The sequence below is a fragment of the Miniopterus natalensis genome, chromosome 11 (assembly GCF_054644295.1).
Source record: "Miniopterus natalensis isolate mMinNat1 chromosome 11, mMinNat1.hap1, whole genome shotgun sequence".
Lineage (NCBI taxonomy): Eukaryota > Metazoa > Chordata > Mammalia > Chiroptera > Miniopteridae > Miniopterus > Miniopterus natalensis.
The window spans coordinates 75,942,701-75,969,329 of record NC_142091.1 but is presented as its reverse complement, the minus strand read 5'-3'; the positions used below and the strand labels follow the sequence as shown (position 1 = coordinate 75,969,329).

At 58.9% G+C, this 26,629-nt stretch overlaps 1 protein-coding gene across 1 annotated transcript; it reads right to left on the bottom strand.

The window, feature by feature from the left end:
* Nucleotides 1-541: 541 nt before the first annotated feature.
* Nucleotides 542-23,451, bottom strand: CTTN (cortactin). The gene is made up of 16 exons (XM_016217104.2): nt 22,827-23,451; nt 20,395-20,481; nt 20,185-20,258; nt 17,874-18,003; nt 16,018-16,128; nt 15,166-15,220; nt 14,224-14,334; nt 12,636-12,746; nt 12,023-12,133; nt 10,040-10,095; nt 8,290-8,359; nt 6,150-6,298; nt 4,484-4,573; nt 3,374-3,545; nt 2,229-2,300; nt 542-1,831 (listed from the first exon to the last, which is right to left on the bottom strand). Exons 2-16 carry the CDS (start codon nt 20,479-20,481, stop codon nt 1,695-1,697), a joined length of 1,536 nt encoding a protein of 511 aa, XP_016072590.1. The 5' UTR covers nt 22,827-23,451; the 3' UTR covers nt 542-1,694.
* Nucleotides 23,452-26,629: the final 3,178 nt, after the last annotated feature.

Sequence of the window (26,629 nt, the reverse complement as noted above, 5' to 3'; positions counted from 1 at the left end):
GGAGCACCTGCCCTCCTACCCCCGGGGGCAGGGCCACTCAAATTACTTGTATTCGCAGATAATGGTTTGGCTACAGACCACGGAAGCCCCATCGAAAGCCACTTAAGCCATAGCCGTGTGGCTCCGTGGTTAGAGCCTCAGCTGCAGACTGAAGGGTCCCGGGTTCGGCTCTGGCCAAGAGCATGTACCCCGGTTGCAGGCTCCATCCCCGGAGGCAACCAGTTGGTGTGTCTCTCTTCCGACGTTCACCGTGCCCGAAGGAAAGGAATCCTTCAGCTGCACTGCGACCCCCAAACAGGCTCTGAGAATGGTAAGTCAGAAATGACTTTAAGAACAGCGTTTTCTATTTTGCTTGGAATCTGTGTCCAAAAAACTGGCACCTCTCCTAACGAAAGCACCTCCAAGGAGCACCGGGGGCTGTTCCAAGGGGACCCTTAGCTGCTCAGAGCTGACAGCGGTGTCGGGGAGCTGTGGGAACGGACGGTGCAGCTGCCCCCGCATAGAACAAAAGGACCAAGTGCCAAAGCAAATCAGCAGCACATGGATCAAAAAAAGTTTATTTTGAATGTTTAATTTAAAAAAATCATACCTATGAGGTGAGCTACAGAAAGTCAGACACAACTGCATAGAAACCCGACCAAGCAGTGAAGCGGAGGCTGCAGACATATCCTGGAAAGGAAATTTGCCGATGTCCCAACACCACGCTCTCCAGGCGCCCTGGAGACAGGCTGTGCCCCTGGGCTCTGCGGGGGCCACAGCTCCGCACACCGGGTCCACGGGGCTGCCGTGGGAGTGTCCTGGGTCGGAGCAGCACTCATTCACTTCCTGCTTTTCGCCACGTCAGCCATCAAATTTTACTGTCACTTAAGTTGATACTTTGGCAAACAGAGCTCACTCCCCTTACGGGAAGAGCTCCTGGCAGTTTAGGAGAGAAGGCACCTGCGTCCTGTAGCCAAGTGGCCGTTTCCACACAGCAGACACGTGTCCGAGTGACATGAGCCCAGCACAGGCCTTCGGGCTGGGCGTCCTGTGGGCCTGGAGCTAGAGCCCCAGGGACGGCAGTGTTTAAGGAGCTGGGAGACACTGCATCTCAGGGACAGGCGGGGCTCAGCAGCCCTCTTGGTGTCCAGGGCGTCAGGAGGTGAGGGACGGAGGGCAAGACAGGGAGACGCAAGACAAAAGACCAGGGGCATTACTAAACTCCGGTCCTGTGGGATTTCTCGGGCGACAGGTCCTTCCATCCGATGCTGAAGCTCATGTGCTTTCTAGAATTCCCTCAATTCACAGTGTCCACCAGCCCCTCCCTCCTCCAAACATGGAGACTCGAAAGGGACCCCTTCAGGGACAGTGACTCCTGCCTGACACCCACACAGCAGTGGTCAAAGCGCCGGCGGTGAAGTAGGTCTCATTTGTCCTGGGGTCTCCCGCTGACCGTGGGGCGAGGACAGCATGTACTCAGAGGAACTAAGGGCCCCAAAGTGGCTCCACGTGATAGTCAGTTTGGCAGAAAGGAAAACACCTCGAGTGCATAGAAACGATCCCAAGTCCTCCCAGGAACACGATTACAGTATATTAGCAATTTCTGCGGCATAAACTCTCAACAGCATCAGCAGAGTATTAAATATAAAGCAACATGGAGCCTCCCTCCCCCCGAGCCCCACGCAGGGCGTGGTGGCAGCCGGCCACGGTGGCGCCTACTGCCGCAGCTCCACGTAGTTGGCCGGGAAGAGCCCGTACCTGCCCTTGCACAGCCCGCGCCACCAGCCATCATCGATCATCTCGATGTTGGTGATGATGTCGTCAGGGTCGAAGGAGATTTCGTCATCGCCAGCTAGGGAAAGGCACAGAGAGGACAGTGAGAGGACGGTTCCCTGCTTGGCCGGAGGAAGCAGCCCAGTGGCCACTGGCCTGGAGGGTGGAGGGTGCCTTCCTGAGGGGCTGGGTCCTTGGTTTGGGGAAATTTGCACTGGGGTCATTAGGGGATATTGGGCACCCAGGTTACTACAATTTCAGACCTCAAATGCTCAGAGAAATACAGGGTAACAGATGTGTGCGTGTGTGTCTAGATGGAGAGGTGGAATTTCTGTAATTAAAGTTATTTCAAAGTAAGTTATTTTTTAAGGATTATACTATTTTTTAAGGATTGTACAAAAGTCAGATTTCTGAGATGAGTGCGCCAGCCAGGAGTGTAGCCGGGACCCGCCCCGCCCATGTGCCCCTTTCCTCACCAGCCTGGTAGTCATACAGGGCGATGGCCGTGATCCCCAGGTCGTTCTCATATTCATCATAGGTGTTTTCCTCTAAAAACAAACCGAGACAAGATCTGAGAGGACTAAATGGTCCCAGACATTCTCACCTTTTTTTTTTTTTAAGTATCTTTATTGATTTCAGAGAGAGGAAAGGAAAGGGAGTGAGATAGAAACATCAATGCTGAGAGTGTCACTGATCGACTGCCTCCTACACGCCCCTGACTGGGGATGGAGCCCGCAACCCGGGCATGTGCCCTGACTGGGAATCGAACCCCTATCGCCTGGATCCTGGGTCGATGCTCAACCGCTGAGCCACGCTCAGCTGGGAAACATTCTCACTTCTGAGGCTCGTGAAGGTGGGGAACTAGCCAGGCAGGAGACTCGCCACAGCACTGAGCACCCCCCGGGAAGGCAGACTGTGGGGCGCCAGGTGCCTCCAGCAGCAGATGGACCCCAGCATTGAAGGAGCAAAGCCCCCGACTCCCAACTCCCAACTCCAACACCACCAGGTACATATAATTTCCTTGCCAGCTTTGAGTAGAACTGTTCAATTTTAACATCCGGCCCTTTCACAAGGGCTGCATCGTGACAGGTAAGTGGAAGGGGAGACTAGGATCCCGGGCCTCATGTCACTCTCAGGGAGAAGGTGAGCACCTTGCTGACACCACTGTCTGCTACCCAAGGGAGTGACTGGACCTGTGATCAACCTGCACTCACAGACCAAAGGAAACGTCATCTTAAAATGAGACTGGTCTTAGTGTTCGTCCAGCTGAAGCATCTATGAGGATTTCAAAGCGTATGAATCACCTCTGCAGACCAGGGGGTTCACTGGCTTGAGCTGGGCTCTGGAAGACGCCCTGAGCTGCTACTTTAAGGGGATAGCAACAGAAGCCCCTCCTCCCTGCCCAGTGCCCCCAGCACAAGTGGAAAGCTTCCAGGAACTCTCCGGAAGGCTGCGCCAAGCCCCCAGGGGTCTAGAGCCCATGCTGGCAGGAGATGCAGGCGCTGCGGGCACAGGCAAGGGGCAAGCCTGTCATTGGGAAATGGAGACAACCTTCCCAGAGGAACAGAGGCAGAGTGAAACAAAAGAGGGCCCCTCCCCAGCCTAGCAGGCGCCCCCGTACCTCCTGGGTAGTGGCCCGGGGCCTCTGCGGGTTCGTAGACTGCCTCGGGGGCGTAGGCCAGGCCCTGCTGGCTGCCTGCCTCCCGGTAGTCGGTGGCCTCCCTGCTGTACACAGGCTCGGGCTCACTCACGGGGCCTCTGCAGCTCGGCTCAGCCTTGAATGAAGCTGCATCCTGGGGAGAGTCAATGGGACATCTCACGACCTGTCACTGACCTGGGTAACTGACACCTCACTGTCCCCAAGGCACTGAAAGAACAGGCAAGGGCCTGAGGGGCGGGACCTGCTGACACTCAACCTGGGGCCAATCATAGAGGGTGCTGTGGAGACCGGATGCACCTCCTCCTGAGTGACCCCCACACCCAGCGCCCAAGTCCTGCAGTAACTGAGACCACGGCCTGTCGGGAACTGATACCAGGTCACAGCCAGTCTTGCCTGGGCAGGTGTGTCAGTTCCTTTGCAGGTCTAGGACCTCCGGGGCCGCCAGGCCCTCAAGCCCGAGAGCAGCTTCACAATGTCACCCAGCCTGCGGCCCCGGGGCTGTCCTACCAACCCTCAGCGCGGTCAGGGAGGGACCAACGAGTCAGGAGCAAGTATAGGTCTTGGGGGAAATCCACACTGTGGTTCACACGAGTGCGACTCCTGAGCTCCGAGGGCAGTTCTCAACTGCTCAGTATCCGCAGTGGCTATGCGGATGGAGGATGGGGTTCAGGGCATGACCGGGGCGAAGAACTCCTAGGGACCCCACTGTGGGTGAGAGCGCCCGAGGCAGGTGGCTGTCCCTCAGAGACCAGGAGAGCATGTCCCTGGGATGTGCAGTGGGCCACAAGGCACCAGTGACAGGACTGAGGAGACAGGGCATTCAGGGGGGGCAGAGGGAGCGGAAACTGGAGGCCAGCGCAGCGAGGCGCGGAGGCCAGCAGGGAGCGTGGCCAGAGTTGGAGCAGTGGGGGGCAGGTAAGACAAACACAATCACATGACCAGGTGGCGTCAGGAGACCTCACTGGGGGACAGTGGGCCGGGTGAGGCGGGGACCCTGTCCACTGTGGCACCGAGCTGGGACGGGTGTCCCTGGGGAGTCAGACTCACCTGCAAACTGAATGATACACTAACCTCATAGATGGGGCTGGAAGGCTGCCTCTCCTGCACCGGCTGCGGAGTGGGGGACACTGGCGGGCTCTGCCTCTGGGCTCGGGCTTGCTCCTGCAACGGAAGCAGCAGTGGTCAGATGCTGCCAGGCCACGGGGTGACCCACAGGATTCTGGAAGCTCACACCGGAGCCTGACGCAGGCCTACTGCCAGAGGGAAGGTTTTAGGAGCAAGTCTGTGGTGAGCCCCGCGGTGGGGCGAGCACGCTCCAGAGGCCCTGAGGCCGCAGCTCCCGCCACCACACGACCCTGGCTTGTGTAAGGTGCGATCAGGAGGCGACAGGACTGTACCTCGTAGCTCCGAGCCTCGCCCACACTCAGGGCAGGTGACTCAGATGGTGAGAGGTGGGACTCTGGGCCGATGCTACAATGAACTGAGATTTTTGGGACTTTAAAATGGAGTGAATGTATTATGCATGTAATGGACGTGAATCTTTGGGGGCCAGATGGTGGACTGTGGTGGACAGAACAACAGCCTCTCAAAGACACTGACATCCAATCCCAGGTCCTGTGACTACGGTGTCACATGGCAAAAGTGTCACACGCAGACGTGGGGACGGTCTGAGGCGGGAGGCGTGTCACCCATCACAGGGCGATACAGGGGGAGGCAGGTGGTGACAGGCAGGCTAGGACACCCAACGAGAAAGCCAAGGCTGGCAGGGCCACGAGCAGAGTGTGGCGCCTCAGGAGGCTGGGAACGCCTGGGGAACAGGCTGTGCCCTGCCGCCCCAGCAGCAGCCGACTCCTGTCAGAGCCGTAACACGACAGAGGTGTATCGCTTCAGGTCACTGTGCGCGGTCATCGGACGCAGCAGCACTGGGCCAGTGCTGACGGCAGCAACGCTGATTCTTCTCCAGATCAGAGTTGAGGAGACGGGTTCGAGAGCAGGTGGGTGGCCCGCCTGGGGACACGCGCCAGGGAGCGTCCTTTACCAGGCTCCTCTCGTGGGCTGTGGTGGGGCTGCCCCACAAAGACACCCATCCCTGCGGCTGGGTCAGGCCTGCGCTAGCAGGACAGTCACAGACTCTTCACGTGGAACCGTAAGGGTCCACGACCTAGGGCAGGAGAGTGTTTTTTGTGTCGGGTTTTTTTGTTGTTGTTTTTTTTTTTTTTTTTTCACAATGAGAAAACCACAGCTTATCTCACGTGCAGGGACCTTAGTCCGACACTGCATTTCGCTCGCACAGACGTTTGCAGGTTCGGACATGCTCAGGGGCCTGAGAAGAGGCCCGCGTCTTGGACAGTGCGTGTAGATAAAGCCACCGTCTGCCCGGGCTCCCGACAGAGCACGGGAGGGGGACGACGTTCTCTGGAAGGGGCTGTGCCTGGGCGGGCCCCGCATGGGCCCAGGAGGCTCCTAGTTCACACCTGAATCCTCTCTGAGGGCCTACGGCGGCAGCTCTCCCGTCCCCGGGGTGCAGAGACCCCTCCGGAGCAGGGCCGGGAGCCCCGCCATGAGCGCCTGTGCGCGAGTCCCCGGGAAGCCCGGGCGTGCGGCCGGAGCTCCCGCACAGCCGCGCCACGTGCGGGCGGCGGACCGAGAACCAGGCCCGGAAGGGCAGGGAGGCGGGCGGGCGGGGCTGCACACAGGACACTCCGGGGAGGGGTTTGGGGACCGCGGCCCTACTCACGTCCAGCTGCCGGCGAGCCTCCTCCTGCTCCCGCCTCTCCTTGGCCATCCGCTGCGCCCTCTCGGCCTCCGCCCGCCGCCTGTCCTCCTGTTCCTTCTCCTTTGCCAGGTTTTCGAAGTTGGCTCTGATGTTGCTGGTCTTGGTGTTGGCTACGGCGGGGAGGGGAGGAGAGATTTCCCTCTGCCCTCAGACGCCACCAGCGCCCAGGACGGACAAAGCCCCGTGCAGGTTGACCGATCCCGCGGACACCAGGCAGCCCTGAACCGACTGACAAGGGAGCCGGCCCCCAGCTGCCGGCGTCCGGCCCCCCTCCCACGAACCAGCCTGCAGAGACGGGAACCACGAGCCTTGCACTTGGCATATTTTATATTCCACACATCACTGTGTCCCAACCACACGCTCCAGAGGGAAAACCCAATTCCCCAAGGCGTGCCCCCGAGCACCCATCTTCTCCTTTGCGGGTTGACAAGGGGAGGGTGTACACACGGCTGCCCACGGGAGGCTGGGGCCTCAAGGAGACACGTCTGCGACTCTGGGCTGCAAGCTGGGCTCCCTGACTTGCACAACTTTGGGATGGGTGTTTCCCCAAACACACACACCACCTCTCAAGTCAAGAAAAACAGCCCCAGGACTTGCTGTGGACGGGAAAATTCAGGTTTCAAGCAAAACCTGATGCAGAAAGGTCGTACCCACTCCTGCGAGCGTGACAATGTCCCAGTGTTATTTAGCACCCACGGTAACACTGGTGATGGTGTCACTGAGTGCAGTGTATAGCGAAACGAGGCTCAATATCTGGAGGTCAGCATAGCGCCGAGACCCAGAGTTTTCCAAATGACAATACGTGTTACAAATCGTCCCAAGCAGGAGACACCCTTGGGACACCACAAGGGCCCCGCCTGGGGCCATCGGAAGACCACCCGAAGGGCTCTGCACAGGCTCTGGGAGGCCCTTCCAAGGGTGTGGAGAGCCCATACCCTCCTCCAGCAACAGGCCGAGTGCAGACGCAGCTGCAAATAGGTGAGTGTCCCCGGTGAGGAGGCTCACAGGACGCAAGCCAACGCCACCTCCGGCTCCTCTCGTTTTGTAGTGATTTTTGCATAAACAGCATTACCAATATGAGATGGTTTTACCATTTTTAAATCAAGCAAACTTTAAATTCTTCTGTTTAAATTCAGAGCCAGCGCCTGGCCTGCGTGGCTCAGCAGTTGAGCATTGACCTGGATCTAGGAGATCAAGTTTCGATTCCCGGTCAGGGCGCTTGCCTGGGTTGTGGGCTCGATCCCCGGGGCGGGGGGGGCGTGCAGGAAGCAGCCGATCACTGACTCTCTCTCACCACTGACATTTCTCTCTCTCTCCCTCCCTCTCTCTTCCTCTCTCTGAAGTCAATAAAGATACATTTAAAAATTAACTAAATAAATAAACTCAAGCCCAGCAAAGATCTAGCCATCACGCACGTACACAGAAGCTCTCTGGGACCCTTGACTCCTACGCTCACCCAAGGGTGCTGAGAGCACGGGGCCTGAGAACTGCTGGCCATAGGCGGCCACAGTCAACACCACGGGGTGCTCTGCTTCCTGGTTTTAATTTACCACTTTACACCACGTGCAATGTTTCCCCAACTACACGGTGCTCTTTAGGGTGCAGCCCCTGGGACTGAACTGTCGCCCCACAGACCCTGGACAGCAGGCGGCCTTCCACACAGCAGTTACCTCCGAGAACAGACCGTGTGACCTGGTCCTGGGCCTCACTTGAGCAGAGGAGAGCAAATCCAGTCACTTGTGGCAGGGGTATCCTAGCCAAGGCTCAACGGCTCTCTGGTTCACTGCCTGGCTGGGGCTGCAGGACTGGCCACCCCCACCCTCCAGAACCTGGTCCCAGAGGGGAGGAGGCCTCTGTGGAACTGCCATTCGCCCAGCTCCACTTGGGAAAGCACCCCCCAAGCTGGCCCACTGCTAGGGAGCTGCCTTGGGCTGAGTCTGAAAGGTGCCCTGACGTCCATGCAGTATCCATCAGGGGGAATCAAATCTTCCCGGGGGCCATGCAGGACAGCGGTCACCCATGCTCCACCTGCTCCCACCCAGGTTCTCCCAACTGTGCCCTCCCCTCAGCATCCCCATGGGACACCACGGCGCTGGCTCACCTGCTTCAACAGGGATCGTCTTCTGGTAGGTGGAGGGCACCTTGGCAACATCCTCAAAGGTGGAGGCATTCTACCGAGACAGGACCGGGAAGTCAGAGGGCACGCTTCCCTCACACCGTGCAGCATGCACCCTGCGCCCACGCTGAAGAAAGCCCACCCCGGACCTTCCAAAGGACCAGCCAGGGAGCCCATGGGCTTCATATCTGCCTCTCTGTCTGCGAATTAACCGAGGTGTGGAAAAAGTCCGAGATACGCGTGCAGGTGATCACAAACGTCAGAGTCAGAACAAGAAATCCACCTCTGTGGGGGGTGAACAGGCGGGGGCCCCGCCGATCTCCAGGACCTGGACTACTCTGCAGGTGCTATGATGGGGACACACACACCTTCCAGACCCACCAAGTGGATGACACCAAGACCCGGGCAGTCACCACACCTCCCCTAAGCCTCAGGCTCCCAACTGCACACCAGGGACAGGGGGTGGGGGGAGAGGGAGGAGGCACAGGGAGAGAGACAACCTCGCTTGCAGGATTAACGAGGCTACACCACACAAGACAGCCCACACACTTCCTGCCACAGCATCACAGGGAGGCGGTTCTGTTCCCGCCACTGACAGAAACCAGTCACAGCCACGTGGGGCCCTTCACCTCCTGCCTGAGGCCCCCACTCTGTCTTGGCCAAGGCCACCTCCCAGGAACCACACGTTCCTCACACCGCCCAGGTCTCCCGTCCTACACCTCGCCAGGATGTTTTGGTCTCTTCCATCTGCAAAGACTCACTCCTTCGGCCCTGATCACCCAGACTACTCCAGGAAGTGGGCCAGAGCTGGCCGGCTCCGTGGCTCCCCGCCCCACATGGTCTGGGACCCTGTCAGCCAGCCTCTCCCATGAACTTCCCCTCAAGACCTCAAAAAATGTCCTCACCAGGACTGCAAGGGCCACACACCGTGTGCCCAGACGGGATGCCACCAGCAGCACTGCCAGGCCAAGGTGACCCACCCTCCTTCAAATGCAGCCCTTGGACCAGCACTGCCAGACCCTGTAGGCAATTCCGACTCCTCGCACCAGCCCACCTGCTGTGGCTCTGGGTCCCTGGCCACTCCGCAGGCCCCTGGAGGCCCAGCCCACCCCTAGTCCAGCTGCAGCCTCTCACCTACCTGCCCCACCCACGGTGGACTCACCTTATCGGCCCTGCCCCGACCAAGTGCTCAGCAGAGGCCGCCCCTTCACCTGGATGGTCCTACGCTTCCTCTTCACCCCACCAGGCCCACAGGCTTCACCACCCACCCTGCCCAAGTCCAGGCTTCCCTCCCAGGCCACCTTCCCCGGCCCAGCATCACTGCACCTCGCAAACCACAGAGCCACCTTCTACCTGGGGCCACAGCCTCGAGCTCCGCGCCCCCACCCACGTCCACACTGCAGCAGGGCCTTCTCAATGGGGTCCACCCAAGGCTCAAACTTCACAAAATGAATGGAAGGCCTGCAGGGCCCCGGGGATGGGTCCTACCAGCTCCTCACACCCACCACCTCGGCAGCGCCACCCTAAAGCCCCCCAGCTCCTCAGCATCGCACTGTCCTGTCCATCAGCTTCTTACCAGCAGGGTGACGACACCCCGCCGACTGAAACATCTGCCCTTCTGAAAACACAAGCCCGGCGCCCACCTGAGACCACGCCCGGGAGAGCGTCGACTCCAAGCACTCTGTGAGCCCCGAACCTGCCGGCAGAAGCGCTAGGCCCCGGGCTAGAAGCTCACCTTGTCCATGCGGTCCTTCTGCACCCCGTACTTCCCGCCGAATCCTCTGGAGTAGTCTGAAAGGTGCACAACACAAACTCTCAGGGCAAGGACAGGACGGGCGATGGCAGGGACGCGACAGGCCCAGAAACAGCTGGAAAACGCACCCGCGGGAAGAGGGGCGAGAAGCACCACAATGCGCCTTCCGCATACCACTCAGACGTGGGAGAGGAGAGGTGGGCATGCTCCCCAGGGCTCCGAGGGACAGTGGCCCAGGGGACGCGCCGGCCCGGCAATGAGCCCTCCGCCTGCCCGCCCTGTCCCCCAGCCCCACCGCTCTGCGAGCCTGGGAAAGGCTCAGCCGCAGGCTTCCTCTTGCTTTTTGAAAGGAAGTCCAAGGGCCAATTCTACCAGGGAAACACTATGTGACAGTCACACCATCCTGCGGTACTGACGCCACATGGAGCCACGGCCATCACCACGTGGTCGTGGGACCAGCCTGAGCGCGTCCGCCTGCCCTCCCCGTGTCACGTCTCTCCACGGTGCGGACAGCCCGGGGCGGCCTGCAACTCGGCCACGCGTCTCCTACAAGTCCAGGCTCTGAAACACAGGTCCCCATTCTGACGGCAATTAAGTGACCGCTTGAAGGGAAGGTGCGTCCGCCACTTGGACGACCAGGCTACACACCCAGAAACGTCCTGTCTCCTGCAGCCCTGTGTGCCCCCCGCTGGGCTCTATGAGAGGTCACAGAGGTGGTGCCATCCAAACACGAAACAGAAATGCCTCCCGCTCGGAACCAAACACACCACAGAAAAAACAATGAAACCGCCCGGAACGGGCCTGCACCAGGCCCTCGCTGCCGCGGACCAGACCCGCGGCTCCGTGGCCCGGAGGCAGTAAGGCGGCCTCCTCGATGGCCTCGGAGTCACGGTCAACAGCGAGACCTGCTGCAGGAGGCACTGGGAGATCAGGCAGCCCACTCGAAATCGGCCACGATATGGGGCTGGAATGACCACATTTCACACCAAAAAAATCCCAGAGGTGGTGGGGAGACGTGAATGGGAAAGAAGGGTGCCAGTTACTATCGATCCTGCATAAAACCCCATCGACAATGCCCAGGCGCCCCGACAAGTGACCCGTCACTCGGGGGCTGGGCCGGGAAGTCTGTGCTGGGCGTGGCTGCACTGCAGGGGCAGGAAGGGTGGGGTGTGGGCACGAGCACTGTGTCCTGCTGGGACTCGGGCTGGACCAGTCTCTAGGAGCAAGGGCAGGAATCTGACCCACGGCTGAGACGGCAGCTCTGCAGAGCACAGGGACCACAGAGCCAACCCCCGGGGTCCCTGTCACAGGTGGGCTCGTGAGGTTAATGGACGAACTTAACATCTGAACACTTCTGCCCAGATCTGAAATCGGGCTGGGAGCCGTGTTTGAAACAATCCATTAAGCTAGTCTACGCTGCGAGGTCTTTCTAGGGTCCTGCCCATGCAGAGAACACGCCTCTAGTTGTGCAGACAGTCTCGTCGCACACAGCCTCACACGGAATGTCACCAGCCCCACTCCCGGCTGCTGGGACGTCTGGGCGACACCGTGCCCCCAGGGACAGGTTTCGTTCTGATCAGAAAACACTCTGGGTAAAGAGTGTGTCCCTTCACAGGCTGCAGCACACGTATCACCAAGAGCTCACGGCCGGGGCACTCAGGGCCCTCTGGCTGCATGGAGAGCAGAACACAGCGCCCCAGCGACACTTCGGCAATGACCGTGTGGGACTGAAGGTCAACAGTGTGGGACAGAAGGTCAGCCACTTCAGTGGCCGAAGTCTTCTCAAAACTGGGGGAGGCAGACAACCCCAAACATCAAAGACCACCCCACTGCTGCAGAAACAGCACGAACATGCTGGGCACGGCGCGGCTCAGGTTCCTCGGCACAGCAGGGCAGGCACGGCAGGAGCCTGCGGAGGAGACCAGCCAAGCCCGGGCCCCGAGCCCGAGCGGGAGAGCACGGTACCTTTCTGGGAGTCGTGCAGCTCTGGCTTCTCCTGGTGGTCCCAGCCCAGCGCACACTTGTCCTGTCTGTCGGTCTGCACTCCAAACTTCCCTCCAAAGCCCTTCACGTAGTCTACAGGCACAACAGAAGGCCATGAGCTCGGGGCAGGGAGAGAGCATGTGTCCAGTGCACCGAACACAAACACCCGCCTGAGCCCGCCCTCCGCTCCCAGGGCCGTGGCCAAACTCTGGGTGACACAGAGGACCTCCTGTAGGAGTCGGGAAAACAACCTCACCTGTGACCTCTGTCTTGTAAATAAACAGACAGGGGCCACATGGGACACTCCTAGGCTTTGACACTGCCACGGCGTCACCATTTACACACACAGATGTGCCACATGACCGTCACCACACGCAACACCCCGGGAGTCAGAGCCTGCGGAGCGGACACGTGACTTCTATGCGGCAGCTGTGTGGACGCGCTGCTGTGAAGCTCAGTGTCTAACTGGGGGCGTCTCCTCTGAGGCTGCTGGCAGGCTGTGGGCCAGGTCTCAGGCCAGGTGACGGCTCGTCTCCACCCAGCCGAGCCCTGTCGCGCCAGTGCTGCTGGGGGCAGTGAGGTAAAGCTGGGGCACCTTTCTGGGACTCGTGCTTCTCGGTTTTGCCTTGATACTCGAAGCCGACGGCGCTTTTGTCCACCTTGTCTTTGTCAATGCCGTACTTGCCCCCGAAGCCTCTGGAGTAATCTAGAAACAAGAAAGTGCTGTTTGCTCACCAGCAATGACACCAAGGAGCACGCGTGGGGCTCAGCAGCCTCAGCAGACTTTACCACTCAATTAAACAGAAGTCGCTCAGGCTCACTGAACAATCAGGGAGCAACATGGGAGGTACTTCAGCTCCTACTTATGTGAGATACAAACAGGAGCAGCAGCGACACAGCAGGTTAACACCTGGGGCATCTCTCCTTCCTCCCTAAAGAGGGCATGAAACGACCGCTCAGTACAAAGCCCGAGATGGGACAGGCCACAGCGGCAGGCTCTGAAGGCTCGTGTTTCACCAACCAAGCGGGCAGGTGTGCGGGTGCGTCACCGAACAGGACACACTCAGAGCGCCTTCCTGCGAGCTCCCAGGTCAGTCTACTCAGAGCCACGTCACGAAACGGTTACTGCTACACAGAGCACGCTGCACCGCGGACGCACGAATGGGGCAGAGCACCAGGGTCAAATCCCTTCTGAGGGCTGGGGGCTGCCTCAGAGCCTGAGGCTCGCCCCAGCACGCTGGCCTGTGCTCCCCCACCTCCCGGAGGCAACAGTTACTGTTCTAGGGTCACAGGAGAAGTCTGGGCGGCACTGACCGGGACCTAACTGCACATCCTGGCCCGCAGTGCACACCCTGGGCCAAGGAGCACGGGTTCCAGGAGCGACGGTGCAGAGCGCAGGCAGTGGCTGCAACCCAGGGCTGAGGAACGGGCAGGTGGCAGGTGGGCGGACAGAGCACAGTGACCCGCAACAAACTGGAGGCTGGGTGGCACCTCAGGCCAGCTGGCCCGCTGGGTCCTGGACAAATGCTTGCTGGTGGGTTTCCCACGAATGGTTTTGTTTTTCTTTTAAAAAATAGGAGTGATTAGTTTTTAAATGCTGGAAATTATTTTAAAAATGTGAACGTGCAGGACAAGGACTCGAATGCTGAGCACGACCCAGCCAGCAGGAGCCCTGTGGGGACACGAGTCCTTCAGTCCCCACAAAACAGCCCCCAGGCACAGTTTGTAACTGACCGTCGACTGGCCTCAGGGGGAAGGGAACCAGCATGGTCCTCGGGACAGGCTGGCACAGCTACCACCGTTCTAGAGTCAGGGTCCCCCGACCAGCAGTTCCATTCCAAGGAACTTGTTCTTTGAGTACAGAACACGGGATGTAAGATGCAGGCGTGAAAACAGCCACTGCAGGCAATTCACAGCATCAAAGAACTGGAGAGAACCTGAGTTCTACACTCAAGAGGGGGCAGGTCAAACAGAAGATGGAACCATCCAACAGACGACTAAGCCATCGGTAAAAACAGGGTGAACCTGCTCCGCTGACCTGGAAGGAAAACGAGCTCACACTTAAGTCAAAACCTAGTGAGCACGGTGCCCCCGAGGGGGACCAGGAGGACACTCCCTGGTGTGCCTGTCCGAGTGCATGAGACGCAGGCAGAGCACCCCTCCACCACGCAGCATGGACGCACCTTTCTGGGATTCATGTTTCTCTGTCTTGCCCTGGTAGTCGAAGCCCACGGCGCTCTTGTCCACACGGTCTGCCTGCACACCGTACTTGCCACCGAAGCCACTCGAGTAGTCTGGGGAGAGAGGAGCCCGATGGCAGGAACACCATCACTGCAGTTCCACTAGGTTGGGGTCCAGCTCACAGGAGGCCACCCACTGTTCCACGAGTGACGCCAGGCCCCTCAACTGTGTGCACAGAAAGCTACGCAGGGGCCCCCGCCCCACACGTCCATGCCGGGCTGAACGGCTGGAGTGTTCACACTGGAAAGTCCCTGGTCACTCGATCACACACAGGAGGCAGGAGGAGCAAAAACCCCTCAAGAGCTCTGGAGAAGCAACATGCTTGTGTTTTAAAGAAAGGCTGAGGGGAGCAGGGCTAATACAGACGAGCCAGTGCCAGGCCGGGCATGGCACAGCAGCTGAGCATCGACCTGGGATCCAGAAGACTGCAGTTCGATTCCCAGTCAGGGCACAGGCCCGGGTTGTGGGCTTGATCCCCAGTCAGGGGCATGCGGGAGGCAGGTGATCACTGACTCACCATTGATGTTTCTCTCTCCCTCTCCCTTCCTCTCTGAAAACAATAAAGACATATTAAAAAAAAAAAGAGCCAGCACCGTGCTTAAGGCCTGTGTGCACAGCAACACCACTGGGGACAGGACAGGAGAGCTCTGTTCTCCAGCCCTGGGCGGGGGAGCCAGCATTTTGCCCACAAAGTCAGACAGTGACCTTCTGGGGGGCCACGCTACTCAGACGCAAGGCGTCATGGGAGCCGCACAGTGGCAGCAGGTGTCAGGGCCCCATGTGCTGCGCGGTGGGACCGCAGGGTCACACGATGCCGCGTGACCATCCCATGAAAGACGCTCCCCAGGAAGGGGCCTCAGGCGGCGAGTGCGCCTCTGCCTCACCTTTCTGGGAGGCATGCTTCTCAGTCTTCCCCTGGTACTCAAAGCCCACAGCCGACTGCAGGGAGAGAAAGGAAAATGCACTTTTAAATGCCTCCCAATGGTTACTGTGAATCCACAAGACCTAAAAAATTTTAAAATGCGAACACCACAGCTTCTGACCCATCACTCCCAAAGCCACACGCAGGCCCAGTTAACGCCCAGAGCACCGACGTTTTCCATCTGCACCCCACACAACACTCCAAGCCCGGCGAGCCACCGAGGCCAAGCTGCACCTCGGCGGCCTGTCCTCCCCAGGGCCACTGTTGTGAAGGAGTTCATGGGTTTCAGCCCCTCAGGGCCCCTCGAGAAGACCCTCCCGGGGCACACACTCCCCTTGCATTAACACTGACCACAGGAACAGACACTGGGGGTGTCCCCATGCACAGCCCCAAGAGACAGGCACTAGCTCCCTGTCTCAGACCACAACAACGGGCAGCCAGGCGAGGGTGTGGACCGATATCCCGCTCCAACACCCAGGCCCGCAGCGCAGCATCTAGACCCGAGCACAGCGCCAGGAATGACCTCCCAGTACCCTGTGGGCTCTGAATGCCACCTGTCACAAGTGAAATCCAGGCAGGGAGGGACAGAAACGGTCTCACTGGCACATTCCCGGACAAATCTAAGGTGCCCGGGTGCAGCCAGCCAGTCACCTCAGAACCACAGGGATGAGAGCCCCGCAGTCCCAGAGCCAGAGGCACCTCACGTAACCCCAAGGGGTGCAGAGGACACCACGTGGGTGTTGGCAGCGAGTGCTGATCTAGGGAGAGTTGTCCCCTCGCCCTCCCCCAGCCCTGCTTCCCACGACACACTCACCTGGTCAACTCTGTCCACCTGGACACCGAACTTGCCTCCAAAGCCCCGGACGGAGTCGACCTGCGAGCAGTGCTTGGAAAGCTTCGACTGATACTCGTGGCCGACGGCCGACTGCAACAGGAGCAGGAACGGTCTTAGACACCACCCATCGCCACGAGGGACCCTCCCCCGGGGGAGGTCTGAGCAGGACAGCCCCCGTCGCCGTGTGGGTGTTCCTGCCACGCGAGCCGACGGCCGGCCATGCGCTGCGGCAGAGGGGCTGCGGCCTGTGCGCCGCACTGGACTAATCCCCGGGGGTGAGAGTACCCCCCGAGCCGTCCGGGGACCCGTCACATCAGCCAGACGGTGGCTCTGGGCACCCGACAAGACGCTCATGCAAAGCTGTCACGGTGCCAGGCCAGGCACAGGGGAGGACTAGTCTCAGCCCCTGGGCTCTGTGGGAAGGACAGGACAGTGTGGCAGCAGCAGTGGCAGAGAGGAGCGAGGGGACAGGCAGCCCAGGCTCCTGGGTCGGGCTCACAGGGAAGCTTCTTGGGAGGGAGGCCAGAGTGGAGGCGCAAGGGGGCGGCATCGCCCAGCAGCAGGGGCCGCAGTGGCAGCGATGTGGCTGTCACCAAGCTCTTCCCCAACACGTCCTTTTTCCAACCCAGACCCGGGGACCCCACTTCTACTGAAGTTCTCTTTGCTCTAAGCCCCCCGATCCCGTGAGCACAGGCCCTGTGGGGCGGGAAAGGCTCCTGCCTCCTTGGTTCTCTCACTGCCCTCAGCACACGGGGGTTTTGCCCGCTGGCGCCAAGAAAGCCCCCAGACGCTATTTTGGTATATGTGCTCCCCAAGCAAGCACACGCCAGACCCTATTTTAGGACTGAGATGACTCTGCTCCCCACTGTCCCGGCCTCAGCACCGAGACGTCTCCAAGAGTGACAGCCACACGGTCCAAAGTCCCTGTCTCTTTCCTGCAGCTCACTCCTCATCCGACCCCAGCTTCGGCTAATTCTGGACATGGTTTGGGGAGCCCACAGGCGCCCCACACATCCGCTCTGTGGTGACAGTGCAGAGCACTGTGACACAGCTCAGAGGCTGAACCCGAGCCGCACACGAGGGACAGGCGTGGAATTTCAGAGCAGAACCCGACACCGGCATCCTCCTGCCACAGATGGGAGGCAGCCTCTGCAGGTCAGCCCAGCTCGCGCTGCTCAGGCCGGGGCCGCCTCCACCGGGAGCAGCAGAGCGTAAGGAGCTGCCCACTGGGGGAGGACCCCCGACAGCCCCCTCTGCCCTCTCTCCGCAGGGACGCCAGCCTCCCGAGCTGCCTGCGCCCTGTGCTGCCCACGCGAAGCATTCAGCCAACTCTGCCACCACCGTGAGCTGGCACTCGCCTGGCCCCGGTTCACACACAGGGCGTGCTCTCCCCTCCGCCGGGCGGGCAGGGACATCAGGCCACAGGCCGGGCCACCCTGGAAGGTCACCGAGTGCACGAAGGGTGTCGGTGTGCCTGTTGGCTGCATTTTCACCATGAACAGGGCCCCAGGTCTTGTTCGGGTCTCCACCCCATCCCTGTGTGGTACGATTTAAGGGGCACTGACCAGCGCCTGCAGCCCAGGTGCCTCTGGACCACTGTCCTGGTCCCAGAGCTGGGCTCCTGCAGCTCACCCACTCCAGCACCTCAGACACGAGAGCGTCCCAGCAGCGGGAGCACCTTGTGAGCAAGTCGGGTGACGCAGACTCTCAGCAAATCTCCTCCCCAACCGCTCGACTCAAAACTTAACCTGACGAACGGGTCTGAGTGACAGCTCTGCCACCCAGGTGAGATCAGAGCAGGCCAGGAACCCGGCACGCAGCCGCCGACCACTTACTTTGTCCATCCTGTCCTGCTCCACGCCAAACTTCCCTCCATAGCCGTGCGAGGCTTTGGGTCCTGTCTCCAGTTCCTTCTCCTTGAGGCTCTGGTGCTCCTGGTACACGTGCTCCCTCAGCTTGTGGATGCTTCAGGGGAGGGCAAAGCAGGGCAGGGCCATCAGACAGTGTGCACGCTCCCCCTAGGACGCACGGGACAGGACCCACCGACCCGGGGCCTCCCACCCTGCCCTCACGGTGCTCTCCTCGCGGTCCTGCCAGCGGGCCCAGGTGCGTGGCCACTTTAGGGAACCAGATCTGCACCCACACGGGTGTCCCTCACACCCCCGAAGGCAGCTCCCCTGAATGTGAACTCTCCTTATTTATTTCACATGGAGAAAAGCCTCTCAGCTTTACTAGGTAACTGGGTCAGGAAACCTAGCTCTGTGGGTCGCCCGGGCAGAGGAGGGAGCACAGTCGGGGCCCTTTCCCCAGGTATCCTGGGACACGGCTCGGAGCCCAGAGACACAACACACTCAGGTGGCCTCTCTTTGCCTGAAGTAATGCAGCTCTTTATATGCTCAAAGGTGCAACGGAAGACTTTCAGAGCGTACAGTCTAAGGGCCACTGTTTACTGAGACGCCAGGCACAGAGAAACAGATGGTCAGATGTGATCAAAAGCCACCCGCCAGGAAGCCCCTGCAGCTGTCCCTGTCGGGAGACCCCCGAGGGGCCCGAAGCTACCTCCCATAGGGCCTTTCTGCCCTGGGGACGCCAGGCCCACACCTCCAATACCTGGACAACCCCACAAGAGTGACTAAAACACGGCAGCTTAAACACAACTCAGGCCCTCAGCAGCAGGGGGAGGAAGTTATGGCTCCTAAAACCCTGGAGGGACCCAGGGCACCAACGGCTGTCCTGCTGCCCCACGCGGACTCTCTGAGATCCAGCAACCCAACCCGTCCTCCCCAACCTGCTTCCACGCCATGGGGAGCAGAAACGAGACAGGAACGGGTGACTCAGCCAATTCCGGAGTTGGCCTAACCGCACAGCCAAGGGCCCAGCACTGTGCCAGCCCCGAGCAGCCCCCAGGCCCAGTGCCTCTCACCACCCCAGCCCCTGAACACCCCAAAGCAGCTTCCGTGCTGCATGCGAAGTGCACAGCGAGGCTGGGATGACCCTGTGTCTGAGGCCGGACCGCCCACGCGGGTGACTCACTGGGTCCACCTCAGGCCAGAGCAGCCTCCTCATGCTGCAAGGGCCTCAGGGCCAACTGAGACGGCTCTCCCTCCACCGACTCAAGCAGGTCTCTGGGCAAGAGACGGTGCCCTCGGCGAGGGAAGGGGGCGTGCACACTGAACCTGGCGCAGCCACAATGGCGGTCTGGTGCTTTTTTTTTTAACCTTCACCCAAGGATATTTTCTCCACTGCTTTTCAGAGAGTGGGGAGGGGAGAGAAACATCGATGTGGGAGAGAAACATCCATCGGCTGCCTCCACCATGCACCCCGACCGGGGATCGAGCCTGCGACTGACGTACGTGCCCATGGCCAGGACCCTTCAGTTCAAGGGCCAACACTCCAACCACCGAGCCAAACCGGCCAGTCTGGTGCCTTTTACAAGTCCCTTCTACCTGCACCTCCTGAGGTGGCCGTTCAAGCCAGTGCCACGTCAGGAACAGGGACACACTGCTTGGTTCTCCTGAGCTTTGCATGAGAACTCGATGCTTCAGCTCACAGTCCTCAGTGGACAATGATAAAGTAATAAAATTTGTGAAAATGAAGGCGGCGTGCCAGGTCTCAGATGGTAGAAATACACGTCCCGGGTCAGAAACTTGCTCTCGTACCAGGGGCTCAGGCAAGTGTGAGCCCTGAGAGAAGCCACAGCAATGGACGGGGAGGCTCGAGCTGTGAGTGCGTATATGCACACACACACGTGTGCACACGCACAGCATGCACACAGGCACACACACGTCTCACACCCGTCTACTCTAGAATCATCGGGTCACAGGAGAAAACAAACCAGTCCAAGCACAGGTGGGTATCGCGGTCAACCAGGCAGGGGACTCCTTTTTGTCCCTCAGACCTCACTTCCCACCGAGGTTAAGAAAACTCTTACTTGCCCGGCCGGCGTGGCCCAGCGGCTGAGCATCGACCCAGAATCCAGGAGATCGCGGTTCCAGGCCCGGGCTGCGGGCTCCATCCCCAGTGAGGAGTGTGCAGGAGGCAGCCGATCAATGACAACTCTCATCACTGACGTTTCTCTCTCCCTCTCCCTTCCTCTCTCTGAAATCAATAAAGACGTATTTAAAAAAAAGAAAAGCAAGCTCTTACTTGATGTGCTCCTGGTGCCCAGACCCCTGCACGGTTTTGGCGCCCCATCTCTGCTCTTTCTCACTCACGTCGTTCTGAAAAAAACAACAAATGGCAAGTAAATCCCAAGGCCTGGGCTGTAAAACAGACTGACCGGGAACCACCCAAACAGAAACCTTGGGAAGTCACGTTCAGGAAAACGGACGTCAAGGTGGCCCGCGGGTGACTCACAACGAAATCGGGGTCGGTTTCCCAGTCGTCGGCGCCCCCGTCGTCCTGGGCGATGGACACGGCGTGGCCTGCCGAAGCCTTCCACATCTGCGGGGCAGCGCAGGGTCAGGGGGTGGGGGTCAGGGAGGCCACGCACACCCTCCGCCCAGAACTGCCACAGCCCTGAGACACCCGGAGGGCTGGGGCCAGGTGACCAGAGCTGCCCTGTCATCCCTGAGCCTGAATGACAGGGTGGAAACATTGTGACACAGGAGGACGCAACAGTGTAGCTCTCACGCTTGTCTGGGCACCAGGAATATACCAGGAATACCCTGGCTTCAGCCCCAGTGAGAAAACTGTCTGGAAAACCAGTCACCTGCCCACTTCCCTTCACGAGAAATCCAGCTCTGTCCCACTGTGTGTCGTGTTGTGACAGCTCGAGCCGCCCCACTGTGAATATACTGAATGTCACAGGGGTGAAATATCATATTACAGGCATCTTATCACAATTTAAAAAGAGAAAGCACCCGGTTTGATTTCAAGTATTACTGGAAAAGTAGCCGTGAATTTTTCTTTTTTTGTTTTGTTTGTTAATCCTCACATGAGGATATTTTTTCCATTGCTTTTCAGAGAGAGGGTGGAAGGGAGGAAGGAGGGTGGCAGAAGAGAGGGAGAGAGAAACATCGATGTGAGAGAGATACATCGATTGGCTGCCTCCCGACCGGGGCCGGGGATGGAGCCTGCAACCCACGTACGCGCCCTTGGCCAGGAAATCGAACCTGCAACCCTTCCCTTTGCAGGCCGACGCTCTAACCACTGAGCAGCACCGGCCAGGGGAGCAGTGAGTTTCTTAACACAGACTCCACAGGCCAGTGAGCACGTCAGGCGGGAAGTTATCAGAGGACTGCTCTGCCGTCTGTCTCCGAAATACATGCTGACGGTTCCTCTGCCAGGCAGCCTGTCCTTCCCCACGCGTGAACTCTAAGGTTTCATCTTGTTCGGAGAGCAGTGACACAGCTCCCCCTGAACAGAGCGATTCTGTCCGTAACCACACACGTATGCGAGAAGGGACTCATTTTCCGCAAAGGCTCTGATAAACCTCATGCAGGCCAGGCAGCGGCAGGCGAGCCGGTTTAAGTCAATCACCAGGAGCCCCACGGGGTGTCTGAAAGGAGGGCGTCCAGCTCAGACTCCAAGTGGCCCCTGGCGGGGGCTTCTGTGCTGAATGAAGGCAGGACAAAACCCCTCACAGCCTGACAACCTACTCCCACCCCACCTGCTCCAATGGGTCTCCGGTCCGAATTCAAGGTGGTACTGAGCGAGAATCAGGGCACCACTCTCAGATTTCCAGATGCGATTCCTGCCGCCGGCACTGGGCAGGGAGTCACCTGGGCAGGGAACCGGCAGCTGATGGTAGGGCAGGACCAACTAAGCCCTGTCTAGGCCGCTCTGCCTAGGTGTCCCAAAGCTCGAGACTCTCCCAGGTGTGACCAGCTACTGACAGCATTTTAGAGCAAACAGACTAAAACCTCTGCTTGGGAGGCACCCCACTGAGCCCACTGACAGAGGAAACAGCAGCTGCCCGAGTTCGATGATCTGCCTGCAGTGTCTGTCTCCCCAGGTCACCTCAGCCCTCCCCACAGGGGCCTGGATGGGGGCTGTCCACCTGCGGGGCGTCAGCTCCTCTACATAGTTCCAACTATTAAGGACAAGGTCGGACCAAAAGACCAGAGTCTCTGAGGAGGCCACGTCCCTGAGGCAAAGGTGAAAGCCGGTGACTCTGTCTCCTGTGTTTTCACTTATCAGGAAAACAGGAGCAGAGCCCAACCTTCACTGAGCTAGCTGGAAGCCAGACTCACTGTGGCAGGCGAGCAGGTCCCTGGCGGCCATTCCTCGTGGCCCCTCGCACCTCCCACGGAGCAGGGACAAGAGGCTGGACCGCTTCCTGTTCCTCCCCTCAAGGGTCTCTGCAACCCCCCCTTCAAAACCACAGGCCATACTTGGAACTTGACTTTACTTTTCTTAAATATATATATACATATATGTATACTTATATATATATATATGTTGTTGTTTTTTTAATTGATTTTAGAGAGAGGACGGGAAAGGCAGAGAGAGAGAGAAACACCAATGATGAGAGAGTCATTGGTCAGCTGTCTCCTGCACACCCCCGATTGGGGATCGAGCCCGCAACCCGGGCATGTGCCCTGACCAGGAACTGAACCTCGATCTCCTGGTTCATGGGTCAACTCTCAACCACTGAGCCACACTGGCCGACTTGACTTTATTTTTTAAACGAGGAAATTCGTGAATATGACTGTCCGACCTCTGCGAACCCAGTGGTAAAGCACCAGCACCCCCCCCTGTTCTCAAGATGGGGCTACCTGCCCGCCCAGGAGACAGGGCTTACTCGCCCACTCGGGACCGGCAGTACCCGCGCACAACATACACACCTTTCTTTCCGGTGGGAGATGGGTGGCTGCTCACAGAACTCTGTTTAAAAGGCAGTGATCCAACGAGGAATCCCCGGGCATCTGGAAACAAGTCCGTCTGTGACAAGATTACAGGGTAAAAGCTCAGAAGGGCCTCAGCTGACAGCCGCTCCGGGTAAACAGCTCCAAAACTCTCCCAGCGAAGGAATCTACACAGAAATCTCACAGCAGGGTGCGAAGGTTTGAATTTTACTAATAACCAAAGAGCTCGAGGCTTCTCAGACGCACTGAGAAGCTCCCAGAACTGTGTAGCTGTGTGTGTTCTTTGGGCAAACCGACAAGACCACCCCCTTGCCAGCACATGGCCTGTCTGCTATAACCCGGGAGGTTTCCATGTTCCCTTCACTCAAATGTATGGCATTGCTAAAAATAAAAAAAAAAAAACTATCCCTGCAAGCTTACAGAATACTAACGTGAAAAACTCCCTGCAGGGATCATGCGTGGCCAGGAGAAACCCAGCAGCATGACAGCTCCAGGGACGTAAGAGTGGGGTGTCTCGGGGCACAGAGAACTGGCTGCATTTCCAACATGCGGATCTGGTTACTGCGCAGAGATCAAGGCTCCGACTCCCCGGGGCCACTCTCCCCGCCTCTCCCACAAGCTAACGCACGGCCCTGGCTGGGCACCGCACTGCTGGGCCGTGCAGAGCAGGTAGAGCTCCCAGCTCCCAGCTCCCAGAACGAGCCGTCACAGGCAGCTTGTCATGAACCGGCCACTACTGGCCATCCCCACACTCAACTTCCTGCCCAGTTCCTGACCCACGACTCGCTCCTCCTCCCCCCACCCCCCAGTCCCTTCTGGAAACCCGGACTTGTGTGGGCTGCTCTGTGTGTCCTGGGCACAGCCGTGACTACTGTCACCAGCCAGCACCTACACTCGCCAGGAGCCACCAGTGACAGGCTCAGTTCTACAATAATTTATTGCCCTCTCGGTATTTTAAATTTAAAAATAAAAATCTCAAAAATAACTGAAAAATGAAAACCTTGCGTACTTTTTGGATCCAAAGACAACGCCTCCGGACCCCTACCTCACACTAACTGCAAAAATTCGCTCAAAAGTGTATCAAAGGCCTAAATGTCTGAGCTAAAACTATTAAACCCTTACAAGAAAACAAAGGCACAGATTTTCATAGCCTTGAATTTGACGAACAGGGGACACCGAAAGCACGAGCGAGCAGAGGAAAAGTAAACTGGACGCAACGTAAAACTCAGTGCGTCAAAGGACAGCGTCCAGGAAGTGAAGGCAACCAGCAGAACGGGAGAACCTACTTCCAAGTCAGTATCCAGGAGACATCCAGAACTCTTACCCCGCAATCAATAAAAAGGAGACTCAAACGCATTTAAAAACGACTAAACAGACACTGCGCTAAAGACATGCAAATGGCTAATAAGCTCCTGAAAAGATAGTATCCTTAGCCATGGGGAGATGCAAATCAAAACCACCGGAGCCACCACTGCGCACCTAACATTGGGGCGCAGGCAGAGCGAGTCTGGAAAGGGTGTGCACAAGTCAGAGCCCCCAGACTGCTGCTGGGAACGTAAAATAAATAACAGGTTGGCAGTTCCTCAAGGTTAACCCTGGGTGGACACCCAAGAGGAGTGAAAACTGACGTCCACACAAACACACGCACAGGGATGCTCAAGGCAGCAGTGTTCACAACAGGCCCGAGTGGAAACAACCCGCATGGCCGGGTTATGTAACAGACACATAACACGTGCTCCATCCACACGATGGAGTATTATTTGGCAATAAAAAGCAGCAAAGTCCCAACACACGCTACAACGTGGGTGACTTGAAAACATGCCACGCGTGAGAAGCCAGACACAAAAGGCCACATGTTACACAGCCCCATTTCTATGAAATGTCCAGAACTGGGAAATCATATAGAGACAGAAAGCAGATTGGCCTCATACTGGGAGGAAATAGGGGGAGGAGGAGCGTTACAGGGTTTCTTTTTTTAAAAAATATGTTTTTATTGATTTTAGAGAGAGGAAGGGAGAGGGAGAGATAGAAACATCGATGTGAGAGAAAAACATTGATGGGTTGCCTCCTATATGGGGCCTGACTGGGGGACCAACCCCACAACCTGGGCATGTGCCCTGACCAGGAATTGAACCAGTGACCTTTCTGTGCACAGGGCAATGTCCAACCAACTGAGCCACACTGGCCAGGGCCAGGGTTTCCTTTTGAGGTGATGAAATTAACCTAAAATTCACTGTGGTGATGATTATACCACTCTGTGAAAAGACTAAAAACTACTGAATTGTACTCTTCAAATGGGTGTAAAATTACATGGTATGTAAATTATATCTGGATAAAGTTGTTACCAAAAAGCACTGTTCAAATAGAAGGTAACACCTCCACCCACTATTAACACACAAATAGTAAACCCTCCTTGCAAATGTCACAGGTACAAATTAAGGGTGAAATAACCGCAAGGGTGAAGTAACCTCACAGGGTCATATAAACAGGGGAAAAGACCTCTACAGAGGAATGCTCTAAACGCAGAATTAGCTTTCCATTAACCTCACTATCGCCAGAGGAGCAGAAAATCTGAGAACCAGCATGCATTTGACCAGCCAGACAGCCCAGGGCCATTCCCTGCACCCCAGTCACTCAGGGGACACCCTCCCCTCCTGCCTGCCTTGGGCATATTTACTGTTTACTAAAAGCACCTGCCTGGGCCCTGACAAGACAGAAAGACAGGCCTCCACAGACAGCCCGGCTGCCCCAGGACATTGGGTCCCGCTCTGCACCGAAGGCCGACCTAGCACTCGGGACTCACTCAACCACTTTCTGAGCAAGTACCCAAGGCTGCGAGTAAAGGTCTGAATCTCAATTACGTCCATTCAGAAGTAATTTAAAGATAAGTCCACCGAAATCCTTCAACTGAAAGCCGGCTGTGGTGGGGTGTAACCTCCAGTTCCTGGGGAATCAACTTCCAAAGCCAAGTCCGAGGCCCCGGCTCTCCGGCCTGTTGGGGCGCCGCCGGCAGGGCCCCTCCTCGCTCCCGGCGGACCTGGGAGCAGTTTCCTAACCGGGGAGAGCGAAACGGGGCCGGGCCGGGCCGGGCCGTCGCCGCGCGGCGCCCGGAGGTGACTCACCGCGGTCGGCCGGGGAATGCGGGCGGGGAGGCGGGGCCCTCCCCGGCCCGGGCGGCGGGCGGCTGGGGTCGGCGGTCAGCACCCGGACGGCTGACCCCTGGCAAGGCACCGGGGACCCCCGAGCCGGGGCGCGTCCCCGGGAAGCATCTCCCCCAGGGCCCGGCACGGCCGCGGCGGGCTCCGGGCGCGTTCCCGGGGCCTCACCTGAGACCCTCCCCGGGCACCGAGCGCCCCTGGGACCCTCGGGCGATGGAAACAAACCACGGGGAGCCCCCGAAGCACCTTCCCGGCGACGCCGGCGCACGGCTGCCCGGCTGCTCCAGATTCGGAGCCGCCCGTCGCCGCGTCTCCACTGACCTGGTTCCAAACCTGCCCGGTCGGCGCCCCTCCCGGGGCGACCCGCCCCGCCACCGGGCCTGCCTCGGCCTCCCGGCCCCCCTAGGCCCGGGCCCGGCCCTGCCCCGACCCTCCCCGGAGGCCCCTTCCTACCTCCACCTCGCCGACCCCTCGGACCCCGGGCCCTCCGCCCCCGCCCCTCGGCCCCGCCCCCGGCCGCAGCCCCGCGCCCGGCCCCCGGCCCCGCCCTCCCCCGGGCCCCGGCCCTTCCCCCGCCCCCGGGACCCTGCCCTCCCCAGGACCCCTGCCCGTCCCCCGGCCCCT